Source organism: Camponotus vicinus, unplaced genomic scaffold (assembly GCF_025532165.1).
Source record: "Camponotus vicinus isolate PSW18456_S1 unplaced genomic scaffold, iyCamVici1.0 SCAF_7, whole genome shotgun sequence".
NCBI lineage: Eukaryota > Metazoa > Arthropoda > Insecta > Hymenoptera > Formicidae > Camponotus > Camponotus vicinus.
In genome coordinates this window covers 3,755,242-3,769,092 of record NW_028141979.1, presented here as the reverse complement: position 1 = coordinate 3,769,092, position 13,851 = coordinate 3,755,242, and the positions used below count along the sequence as shown (strand labels likewise).

General features: G+C 27.7%; 2 protein-coding genes across 6 annotated transcripts in view; both read left to right on the top strand.

Moving 5' to 3' along the window:
* The window catches only part of Cad87a (cadherin 87A), a 207,240-nt gene that overhangs the window by 116,504 nt on the left and 76,885 nt on the right, over positions 1-13,851 (top strand). The gene's annotated exons all lie outside the window — the stretch shown is intronic.
* Positions 3,767-13,780, top strand: LOC145974460 (aminopeptidase N-like). The gene is made up of 12 exons (XM_083104302.1): positions 3,767-3,985; positions 5,338-5,830; positions 5,951-6,421; positions 6,555-6,738; positions 7,078-7,225; positions 7,764-7,845; positions 8,463-8,830; positions 9,404-9,681; positions 11,803-11,981; positions 12,154-12,471; positions 12,579-12,648; positions 13,428-13,780. The coding sequence occupies exons 2-12, from the start codon at positions 5,358-5,360 to the stop codon at positions 13,548-13,550; spliced, it is 2,694 nt and encodes an 897-aa protein (XP_082960428.1). The 5' UTR covers positions 3,767-3,985; positions 5,338-5,357; the 3' UTR covers positions 13,551-13,780.

Genomic DNA, 13,851 nt, shown 5'->3' with positions numbered 1-13,851 from the left:
AGAGAAATGACTTTGCAATGCTAATATTTTCACATTGTTTTCTCTTATTTTATTCAGTGCCGCAAGAAAGATTAATTAGAAACGGAGGGATCGATAAGGCAAACAAGAATAATAAATCGATAAACAATTGTCTTCTTTGCGAAATGTAAAAAAGGGACGATTATGAAAATGCGAGCAAACGAAGAAAAGAAAACGAAGTAAAGAATCATCTAAACAGCGCGTCCTTATGTAAGGACTAGGCGGAGATATAAGAAAACGGAGCCGAAGGGGTTCGCGGGAGATGGTATCTCTCCGTATTTTCAGAGAAAGTTCGAAAATTTGCCGTTAACGACAATGCAATTCTAGGGGAGGGAAAGAGGGAGGAGGGCGAAAAATAGTATTTTTCAACTGTCTCCTGCTCTTACGCGATTCTTCCAATACCAACGTACAGGAATTCACCACCATCTGCTGTCGGGGAAGACTGCTCCTCGATTCCTTTCGCGCGTAAGCTGGTGATAGTCGAACTTTTGCCGCGTCCTGTTACCGGAACTCCCCGAGCACAATCCCCCGTTCACTCTCATCGATTTTTAAACAAAAACTTTTATCACGCCGCTTGCACTAAGTTATTATGCGATTTCGGCCCTCCGTCGAATAATACACTCATTAAAACAAATGCCGGATTGCTCCATTTCCTCCTAATGGAGTCATCATTGTCTCTCACACAATTATTGTTTCCCATCTCGTTCTTTATTGTAAAAAAGATGGGAAGAAAATTGGGATGAAATCGTTTAGCATTGATGTGATAACGAAGTAAGCATCGCGATTTTTTCAATAATAAAAGTAATAGCCTCTTTTTTTAATTTTGAGAAAATAAATATATCATCGATTCAAATATTATATAATTATTAAATATTAATGATTATATTGTTGGATAATGTTGTGGCATAACTTTTACGAAGCCGAATCAGTTTAATTAAAAGTATTTTTTCTCTGTATAAAAATATTTAAGACATCTAGTTTTATTGTCTTTCGTCATTGAAAGATAATATAATCTGTAATTGTGAGCCATTCATATCTCACATTTTTACAACAAATCTGCGTAGATGATATGTTTCTTTTGCGCTTTTGAATTATATATATTCTTTCATATTCTTTATCTGTCTTTCATATTCTTTATCTGTGAAATAAATAATCGCACAAATTATCAACAGACAGATTTAATATTACAAATAATTTTACTCTTTAATATATAAAATTTCATTTAATAAATATTACGAAAAAGCCCTCAGATTCATGATACCTATCTTTATTAGGTTTATTTATTAATTTTTTTTTTTTTTGGCTTTTTCTCTCTTTTCCTCAAATTTCTCGTTTCTGCTTAGAGCCTGAAAAATTCAGCAGTAGCATGTGCACTCGTACTGTGCAACGAGTTAACGTAAATACACGAATTCCGAGCTTTTACGAAGACCATATGTAGCTTTATAGCTTTATACCTTCGTGGAAATACATCAAAGGAAAGGAATGACGGGGGGTCGAATAACGAAAGCCGATTCCTTGAAAGCAACGACGTTTACGTGGATCATGGAAGCGGTAATCGATTTCGGTCGAGGAATGCCATATGTGTATATCACATAAAGGTTCAATAAGCAATTCTCGCATGGATGGAAGACGTGACGACCCTTTCAGTCCTCGTTACGTCCATAATTTTTTGCGCAAGAATTCGGTAATTATACTGACGAATGTAATGAAGTAAAATAATATGATTATGATTAACGATGCGCTTGGACGTGTACAATTGATATTTATGTAATCTTGATGTGTTTCACACGCTAAGCGATTAAGCTTATGAGCTCCGCTCGTCTCTCGATCCTGTCAACTGCCATCCCGTTCGACAACTTTTACGAGCTTCGAGTGACTATTATCGCGTATAGAGTACTCGCTTCCTTCATCCATTAGATAACGCCAGTCGGACGGTCGAGTGTGCTCGAATAATGGAATTTCCACTCGTTCATTCCATCAAGGTCCTCGGCTCAGCGCGAACGAGCAGCGTGTGCGCGCGCGCGCGTGCACGTATCCATCTCTCGAGGGGGTGGCAGTGTTATTTTTCATTCGAGAGGGGCGCAGAAGAAGGGGAGGCACGAGCGTAAACCGACGCGACGTTGCGTCGATCTATCTCGGGCCCGAAGATAGAGCCTAACGACGAGCGGCATGGTCTTTTATCTTGCCCCGCGTAACGACCGATGATTATTTACCCTCCACACACCTCCTTTCTTCTCCCGCGCTCTGTTACAGCGCGGATGGAAATTCAAAAGACCGCGAATGCTCCAGGATGTTCATCTCGCGCGTTCAATGGCAAGAATAGTACACTCGATCTTCCCTGATATGATGAGCTGAAAATCGCAATCGAGTAACTTACGTCATAAGAAAGAAAGGAGTATTTTTTTTTGAGACTATTTATTTTAATTTAAAATATATATTATTGCATATATTTGAACAGTCAGTGAGTATAATATATTGCAATGTAATAATGTTCATAATAATATTCACTTTTATCTTTTTTTATAGCATTGCAATGAAATCTAATAAAAGTAGTTATTTCATTAACAAATCTAGAAGCATTGGAATAATTGCTACTTTTTTTAAATCTTGTAGAATATTTTTATCTACTTTCTAACAAATTTTTCAAATATAATTACGATTAATATTGTTAACTCTGCACTATTATAAAAAATTTTTCTAGCTAAATACTTATTGTTAGTCAGTCCACTGATTAAAATTGCATTAATAATCGAAAAATTAACTAAACATATTCTTAAGCGAAAGAATATTTAATATTACTACAATTACTTTATTATTATTATTTTATTTTCGTGAATTAGAAGGAGAAAATGAACAATAGAAATTTATCGAAAATTTTTGACAGTTTATTATGATTATCGCGCGAATAATCCAGGCATAATGCAAATCTATCCAAAATAAAGTAACGTTTGATCGTCCAATCAGAACAAAAGGAACAAGAAATTTTTTGTTTTCATAGGTCAACATAGGGAAACATTATTCTATCAGATTTTCGAACACAACCTTGAGAAATGCCGCAAAACACTGTTCGATGAGAAATATAACTAGAATTTGAAAGAGATTCACATTTCGAAATATATTCGAAAGATAAGCTTTACTTTAATATTGTAATTTCTTTTAGAAAGTTGCGATTTTTATAATTCATAAGTTCACAAACGAGAGATATTCTATCTATCTAAATCGTCTGACTAAAGCATTTCGTTCAATATCAGGATTAACTGGCATATTGCTTTACGTTAACGATTAATCTATTTGTAATTAACATCTTATAAATCTATTGATTAGCAATTGTATATTATTATGATGATGAATGGCATTCCCAACTTTTTTATAGCCAATTAATTTAGAATTAATTCTATATGGAAGAACAGAAATCTCTTCAGTTGTAGCGAATATACCAACGGAACCAATATATTAATTTGCGCACAAATTAGTGTCACATGGGAAATATAATCATCTCAAATAATTACGCGCGATATTTTTAAGCAAGTCTCTTTTATTTATTTTATATATACAATAAGTTCTTAAAAAAGATAATTCTTTACGAAAATATATAATATAAAATATAGAATCTTTATCTTATACATATATATATTTTTAGAGAAATGATTCCGAAATTAATTTTCTCTTACGAATGTTTTTCCAAAAAAATTGCCTTCATAAATAAAAACTTTAATAAATATGAAAACGGTCAAACGAAATACAAAGATTAAACAAGTACGTATAATATACGTATTGATTTTTGTCGATGAGAAGATATTCCTACGTTATATATAATCAAAATGATATTTACATGACACTACATATCTTGCATGTTTATAAACTAAGCAACAGCGCCGTTAGTGTATGATAGTCTCTTAAAGCAATAAGATCGCGGTTGAATGTTCAGCCTTTTGATATTAAACCTGTAACTAGATCACCAAATAAGGTAAGACATTAAATAAATATTCAACAAAATACTTAATTTATGTATCTCTTTTTCTTTGAATGTATGCGTACAAAAATGTGTGAAATATCAAGCAACTATTTTATATCTTAAAAATGATTTCTCTTCAATTTTAAATTGATATACTTCTTTATTGCTAGTACTATTTTCATTATCTGCATATATGTGGCTAACATGAAGACATTTAGATATGTAATGTAATAGCATCATTTGACCATTTTAATAAGTAGAAAATCTAAGCCAAGTTTTATTTGACGATATAAAATTATTATGTGTCCAGTTTTACATTATAGCTATAAAACTATTTTAAACGTTTAATATTGCTTGTGATTCGTTCTTAAAACACTTTTTTTATAATGAAGTCGATGTTCTCTAATGTTACATACATGGAAAATGTTAAGTTGGAAATATAACGAACGCAAATGAAGAATGAGCAATAAATTAATATGTAGTTCCAAAAATGTGTTCCAAAATATACTATAACATGTACTAATATAAAACTAATATAATGTTCGTTTAACATTTTTTTACATTTAATTTGAATTGTTGTATCAACAAAGTTTCAAATAAATTTGATTTCGGCACATATTTATTGTGTATCGTTCGTTTTTCATATATTTCTCACTCTAAACTAAGTTTAAGAAGGACGTATAAACTTCGAAGATACCATGTTAGTAAACATACATATCACATATAAAATCCAGTTGTTGGAAATATCCCTTCATCTTTCATACATTTTTAATTTTTCTATATCTCTAAGGGCCGGTTTCACAAATCGAGTTAATCCGAGTTTAATACGTTAAACTGGGTCCTGAATTGGTCCATTCGCCACTTAAACTCGGGTTAACTGGATTGTGGAACTAGGCCTAAATTTAACATACATATTTAAAGAAATGATTAAGATTTTTAAAATTTGTGTACGTAGAGAATACATAATATGCAAGACACAAAAACATATAACTATACTAGAAGAAATATTGAAGATAATCGAACTTGAGAGAAATAAAAATTATATTTATTGTGTTGTCCTTGGAATTACCTAAATTACGTCCTTCATGTGTGTGTCTTCTTATATACAAATTCAAGGAAAATATTTTATATGTCGTTTATAAAAATGAGAGTTGTACATTTAAATTTTATTTATGTGATGTTATATATTTATTAATAATATATAATAATTTTATCATTATTGTAATTAATCCTATTTTACTAAGCATTGCTAAGCATTAGTATAAATTATCTTGCATGTTTTTTCACACAAAAGTAAAAAAATCGAAGCTAATTCGCATAAAATTTGTAAATATCTTGTTTCTAATAAAGAAACGTTTTTATAGATATCCGAAAGAAATTTAACATGAAATTCATAAAGCTATTATTAAGTAGTAGTTTAATATACATTGCCGCAATGGCAATAGCGAATCCTACTAATGATGAAAAATCGGATGTCCTGTGGCGCAATGCATTGAACTACAATTTGGCAGACACTATATTGCCATTACATTATTTAATACGAGTTACATTTCGCACTGATCCGCCTTTTCTTATGAGTGAAAATGTAATCACTATTCATATTATGTTTGCAACACAACACATAAATTTTCATTTATCGAATTCATGGATTATACTAAGAATGGACTTAATACAATTATGTAGTAAAATGGCCTATAGAATTAACTCAACAAATTATGAAAAAAACAATGTTGTCATGCTCGACTTTGACGATGTTTTGTTACCTGGTATATATCTTTTGAAAATGGATTTATTTAATAATAATTTTACAACAAACTCTTCTGAAATTTTGCCCATAAAGGAAGGAGAAGATATATGGTGAGTAGAAGTATATTAAAATATGAAAACAAAACTCTTAAATACTTTGTGCATTGTATGTTTAATATGCAATTATCTAAAAGTAATAATTATTTTGAGCATAATGTTAAAATGCAATAGGGTAATGCCAACAGATATTCAAACAAAAAAACAGCAAATATTTCCGTATTGGAACAACCCAGAATTGAGAATTTATTTTAATATTTCCATAAACCATCATCGACAATACACAGTTTTGTCAAATATGCCGATACAAGTATCTAAACCGAAGCCTAATAATATAACGTGGACATATTTTCACACGACTCCTTTGATGCCCATAGATAGTATAGCATTAATAGTAACTGGTTATCATCGGATCAGTAATGTGACTAACAAAACTGTTAGCATGTTGTGCAGACCGCAATTGAAATCGCAAATGGAACTTGCGCTGTATATTGTTGAAAATATTACTAGATACTTACAAAATAATTCGATGTGTGTCCTTGAAAAGACTTATGTTTTGTTTGAAAAGAAAGTGGATCATGTAGCAATACCTACCTTGGATTTAAAAGATGAAGTCAAACAGAAATTGGGATTTGTTTTTTACAGGTAATATGTATATATTAAAAATATATATATATATATATATATATATATATATATATATATTAAAATTTACTGAAGTAAAATTATATTAGTATTCAAAATTTTTCATGTATTAATCATGTATAATGACTTTTAGAGAAGCAGATATCATTTACGATCAAAATTTAGATCCTATCACATGCAAAATGAGAATTGCGCACTTAATAGCACGTGGGATGGCACAAAAATATATGAGCAATCTGTTGAATCCATCTTATTGGTTTGATCAATGGTTAAACGAAGGTTTTAAAATATATATGGAAACATATATCATCGAGAAGGTTATTTTATCACTAACGCTATTTGAATACGCAGTCAGAACAATTAACAGTTTAGCATTGTACACAATTGCTAAATATTTCTACAAATTTTCTTAAATATAAAAAATAATGATAATCCAAATCTTTTAAATTTCTATAAATCTGATAAAAGGAATTTATAAGAAATAAATATATATTTTTATATATGAAAATTATTACGAAAAGATTTACACACATACAAATTTTATTTTTAACATTTTTTAGCAATTAATTAACATACTATGATGCTAGTTTTTATATGTACTAAAAGCTTTTTCTCTCTGATTAATTATAGTTATGATTATATTGAATTGATTTTAGGCTCTGCCAAATTTCTGGATGATGGATTTGTTTGTAGTTCAAGTTCAATATGAATTACTCGATCTAAACACTTATATCGTTATAAATTCTGCTACAGAACATAATAGCTATCCTGAAAATTATTACTCCTCTCTTTCCCACAACAAAGGTATGCATAAGTAAATAATTAAATAATTATAAATTTCTGAGTGTTTTTAATTTCACAAGAAGTGGGAAATCATTTACATAAACAAATTTATTTGTCAAAATTTCTATATTTTTATTCTTATTATATTTTATTATAATCTTTGCGGTAACAATAACAAAAAGAATATCTAACTTCTTGAAATAAACTTTTTTTAGTATATTTTTTTGTATAATTTTCTAATGTTTATTTTTTTTAATTAAAGCAATACATTGACTTAAAAAAGTCGCCTAAATCAGGAAACATAAAACTTATTAATTATAAAAGTCTAATTTATTATATTTACATATTCTTAATCATTCGTTATTTATCTATTATTATAATTTTTTTTATTTTATTTTTTTAGAATATATTTAACACTTTTTTAGCTTATTTAGATTTAACTACACAAGCATTTTGTTATTTAGTTTAAATTAAAAATATATTTATTAACTTAAACACATTGCGATAAAAGCTTGTTAATATGTATATTAAATTATTTTTTTTATTTCAATTATCGTAGGTTCCATTATATGGCGCATGTTAGAATTAACATTGTCGTCTGATATATTTTCAAAAGGTATCGACATATATTTGAATAATCGGTGAGTATAATGTAATGTAATAATATATATACATATATATCGTAGAGAAAAGAAATTTTTTTAATATATAAGAATTTTGTGCAATATATTTCCTATGTTATTATTTAAAAGTCATAGATGTTTGAAAAGACTCAGATTTATATTGTTATTTTATATTTAGAAATTTTTGTCGAGTGAATTTCAACTCTGAGAGTTTTTCTTAATAAATATATGAGATAGAGACTGATAGTTTATAAATTACAAACAATTCAAATTAAATAATTTTTTAAGAATCAAGTTTTACAAATATAAACAAAATATATGTACAGTTTAAAGCTTTAACCTTTGTAATGTGAAAATTAAATTCATTATTTAATAATTATGAAAAGTTATTCAATCATCGTTAATAAAGAATATAGACTTTTTATTATATGTTATATATTAGATTTTTTATTATATATTATATTACAATACATATAAATATATTAATAAATATATTAATGTTTAAAAGTTAATACTTGTATGGAAGTTGCATTATAAATTATAATATGATAATAAATTATATAAATTGTGATTTTCTCTCTTATGATATTGATCATTTACATATAGAGTTAATATTGCCATGTTAAATCTTATAGATTCAGTGAGCCTAACGCAACAACTTCCAGTCATTTATGGAACGCTATGCAATCTGTAATGAACGCATTAAATTACAAATTAGAGTTTAATATAAAAAGTATAATAGATTCATGGGCTACGCAGAGTTGTTTTTCCGTATTAGAGGTGATGCGAAATTATTCTAGCAATGCTGTAACTATATCTATACGATTTCCCAACAAATTGGATGAGAAACAATATTATATACCTGTTACTTATACCACGGAGTCAGAACTCAATTTTACTATAACTTGGACAAATATTACTTGGCTAACACCATGGCATCCTCAAGAAATTAAATTCTTTCTTGAAGAAGATCTGTGGATTATTTTCAATTTACAACAAGTTGGTAAATATTGAATGATAAGCACACTTATATTGTCTACATATATATTAAACATAATGTAGACATTATGTTTGTAGCCAATACTAATTTTTGAATTTATACAAAATTCCTTAAACATATGAGCTTTTAAGTTTACTCAATTATCATATATGATATATATATCATATATGATATGAGAAAATATACTATGATAATATTGAAATTTCATCAAATGCAATATAATCGATATATTTTTGTCTTACTATGATGCGCAATTCTACCGTTATTATGTTAAATAATAAAATTTAAATAACTATAAGAAATTAGGCTCTGTGTATTAAAACATAAACTTAGGTTTAAACGGGCTTGGTATCGTACCAAGAAAATTTGTGCCCTGTGCACACAAATAAGTTTCAACGAAAACTTATTTCTCGTTGAACTTACGCACTACCATCCGCGTTTAGCTCTTATTGCCCGTTTAAACCTAAGTTTATGTTTAAATAATAAATATGAGAAAGAAAATATTTCGAAATATATTTAATCAACATAAATCAATTATAAGATTCTAATAACCGACAAAAATTTGTTGTATAACAGGGTACTATCGCGTCTATTATGATACTGAGAATTGGCTAAAAATTGGGCGATACTTGAATTCTAAAGAATATGAGAATATACATGTTCTCAATCGAGCACAAATCATCGATGATGCATTCCATTTTGCGGTAGAGAAGAAACTTAAATTCTCAGTATTTTGGGAAATTGCGAAATATTTGTCAAAGGAAAGAGATTACATAGCATGGTATCCTATGATCAAAGCTTTTGAATTTATGTCGAATATTTTCGTATTCTCGTACTATTACCCTCAACTCCAGGTAAACATAATAAATGTTATCAAGAAATTATCTATTAAGCTAATTAATTATAATTTAATACAACGATTTCATATCACAACAGTGAAATAATTGAAAAATAGATATGTAGTGACTTTATAAAAATACTAAACACATAAATAATTAAAAAAACAAAAGAAACAATTTAATTATATATTTTGACTTAACTTTATTTATGTATCAAATGTCAGAAATTTGAAATGGTTTATACGTTTTCCTTTTTAAATAGTCATGTTTTATAAATTTAGAAATTTTTATATTGCTATTTTCCTAAAATAATAAGACTTTAGAATTTATATTATCATATATTCAATGTTGTATGTGTATATATATACAGGGTGTATCTGACATGATGCACTAAACTTTAGGAGCGTATTCTAGAAGTCAAAGTAAGACTTTTTTTTCCTATGAACATGGGTCCAAAAATGAACCCCCCTCCGAGCTAGAGGCCCCTTAAAGTTTGGGGAAACAATTGAAAATTGGCTGTATTTCAGGGAAAAAAAAAATGACGTTACCTATCACCCTCTCTTGAGAGATAAATAAAGCGTTGCGGGTGTTTGGTCATTTTCGAATTTTAGCTCGGAAGGGGGTTCATTTGCGAACCCTTGTTCATAAGAAAAAAAGTCTTATTTTGAAAAAAAAAATGTAATTTGCGATTAACAATTGCATTTTTTCTTTCGAAACAATTATGTGTTTTCTTTACACCAATTGATTCCTCTCATTATTTTGTACATAAAAGTATTAAGGGAAGATAATCAAAAAATGAATATTTTACAAGATATTTTACGGTTCATGTAAAATTAAGAAATGATTTCAAGCCTCATAACTCGGAAAGTACTTAATGAAATCTAACTTAATTATAGTGTTTTGGAAAGCCCTCGAGATGAGCTACAAGAATATGTAATAAAAAATAGGGGGTTTCATTTTAAAAAATGCACTTCCGGTCTGAATCGCCTATTTCCGGCCGGAACCAGAAGTTGAAAATATCACCATTCGATAGAGCGCACCCGATTTATAAAGAAAATGTTTTTACTTTTTTTAAATAACCACTTCTCTAGTTTTTAAATGGGTGGTACGGGTGGTCTGAAACACCCTGTGTATATATATATATATATATATATATATATATATATATATATATATACATATATATAATTTATATTCAATTTTAGAGTATTATAGAATACAGTAACAATTATCTACTTTATATTATTTATACTTTAACAGTTATCTACTTTATATTAATTTTTTGCGCAATAGAATGTTTACGGCGAGTATTAAAAATTTGCAAACATTTTACAGAAATTGGCTTATAATTTTAAGATAATTTTGTTACATTGTATAGCTCGTAATAATCCATTTAATAAATATATAATAAATAATAATAATATATTAAATAAATACTTGTATATACTTGTATATACATTTAGTAAATACTTGTTTTATAAAGATTGAGATATTTTACAGATTTGAAATTTAAAATCGATATTTGATATGCAATAGATTTAAAAAAAATTAATTGAGCATATAGCTAATTCATCGATATATGAGAGAATCTAGTCATCGATATATGAGATATCCAGATACTAAGTGATACAAGACTATCTAAATTTGATTTCGTTAATAGATTTCAGTAACAATTAATAGATTTCAGATGCAGATAATAAGATCTATTGCATCATATAACTACATTGAAATCGTCTGTTTTTAAAATGAATCGAATCTACATAGTTAAATCATTTATATGTATACTTATATATAAAAGAAAATGCAAAAGTCTTTACTGCACAAACTTTTATTTTTCTGACTTATACCACTTGATATTTGAGCGAGTCATATATAGACTGAAATATACGTATTAATAATGTAGATACATTTGGATATAAAATACGTATGCAGTTATTCAAATAAGAGATCGGCTAATTTGATTAATATAATAGTTGTATATAACATAATAATAATTGATGCTATAACGTCATGAATTTATTAAAATAAAATTCTAGTAAAAATGTGTTTTTGTTTTGCACATATATATAATATCTATTCTTTAAATGTGAAAGGATTAAATAAAGAGATATACTATATTTTTTATTCCAATACTAGAAAGTGATAAAACAGGCGGAATTTTTACCGTGGTGGAATCTGTTTGAAAACCATAATGATGATATCGAATGTTTAAAGCAAGAAATTACAAAGTGGAAATGTATTATAGATGATAATTCATGTAAAATAATGGCCTCTTGGCATCTGCGTCGGCATCTGATAAATCCTGACGAAAACAAGTAATTCTTTTTATATAATACTTGATTCTTTATAGGAATATTTTTTATTTTATGTATATGTTCGAGAAATTAGTTATAACATTAAAAATTATTATTTATTAAAATACTAAAGAAATTAATAACACAATTTCGTTAGAAGATTTTTATTTTTTTTCTGAACTGTCTTTTGTAGATTTTCACCTGGATGGAAGAGGTGGATATACTGTAATGGTTTGAAAATCGCAGATAATAATACATGGAATCAAGTTATTAGTAACATGAAAGAAATTGATCCTATGATTTTAAAATGTCTAACTTATGTTGAAAATTCTAGAATACTAATTCCTTATTTGCGGATACAATTGTTTAACGTTATGTTTAATGTAGCTTATCACTCTAAACCAACAGAGCGAGCTCATGCCTTAACTGCTCATATTGTCCTTTTTACTCTTGCGAGAAATACGAATATACTTGAAGACATATTAAATAATTTCACATACATTGTACAGGGGTAACGATATTATTTCATAAAAATATATATACAGAGATTCGAAAATTTATTGTTGTTATTAATTATAAATATTAATTAATTCTAAATGTATTGTTTTGTTGAAATAGGAGAATCAGTGAGATTGCCGCATTAACTGTTATAATTAACAATGTGTATTCTAAGGGACAGTTGGGCGAGGTAATTTTAATGAATAAAAATTCCGTACTTATTTGTTAAATTATAAAATTTATTTTTTCGAATACATGGTGTTTCAGAGTCGATGTTACAAATTCTTATAGTAGAGAGGTTAAAATTAAGCATTTTTTAATAATAAATTTAGATTCGCAAATTCATAATTTCAACGCGACAGTCTAGAAATGATACTTCCACACAGTCTAGGGCCTTAATAGATGCTCAATAGAGTCAATAGAAACATGATCCGCCTTTTGATTCCTACCATTCATGCAACGATGAATTAGGGTCATTTTCTAGTCATTTTGAGCAACTGTTGTATTTTTTTGATATAAAACAAAAAGATAATTAAAATAAAAATGTGAAAAAAAATTTCTCTTGCACTTTTCTCTCTGCTGCTCAACTAGTATGTAAAAGAAATTCCTTGGATCGATTAGCTTACAGCTCGTGCAGAACTCTAATATATGCATCTATACATAGTAGCGTTCGATAGATTGTCTTTATCAACTTAGATTGAAAATATCATTTATTTGTTATCGCGGAAATTATGAATTTCCAAACATAAATTTATTGTCAAAAAATGTTTATTTTAGCCTCACTACCATAAAAATTCATAATACCGAATGAAACAATTTGTACATGTTATATATTTTATATATAATTTTCGACATATCTTGTTCTAAAATTCTGTCAATAATAAAATTGTGTCTGTATGATAATGCGACATTTACAAAATCATTTATTGATGATCATTTATTGATAATTGTTAAAATACTCTCCTTTAGATAAGAAAATTCGTTAGAAAAGAATTTCAAGAACCAATGATTTTCAATATTGAACGCAAGATACAAACACGCTGGTCAGAGATCGAAAAACAGGTAGAATTTCTTCATTCTTTCATCGATTAAAAATCTAAAGATGTATAATATGCGTTGATCTACTTAGAAGTCGAAAATACAGCATGAATGTTTGAGATAAGATTTATAAATTGATATGCATAATTAATCATTATTTTCATATAACTGTTAATAATATTTTAATTGTTTTTAACTATATTATAAGTAATTTTTACATTATGTATTGGCTTTCTTTGTAATGCAGATTTAATATTTATATAGATATAATTAATTATATTTACGTAATCTTTATTATATTATACATATATGCATACTAAATATAAAGTATATATTAATATAATATATTAATATA

Coding starts and splice junctions, on each gene's coding strand:
- LOC145974460 (XM_083104302.1), top strand. CDS start 5,358: ATGAAATTCATAAAGCTATTATTAAGTAGTAGTTTAATATACATTGCC. Junction 5,831..5,950: donor AAGGAAGGAGAAGATATATG/GTGAGTAGAAGT, acceptor AAAATGCAATAG/GGTAATGCCAACAGATATTC. Junction 9,682..11,802: donor ACTATTACCCTCAACTCCAG/GTAAACATAATA, acceptor TTCCAATACTAG/AAAGTGATAAAACAGGCGGA.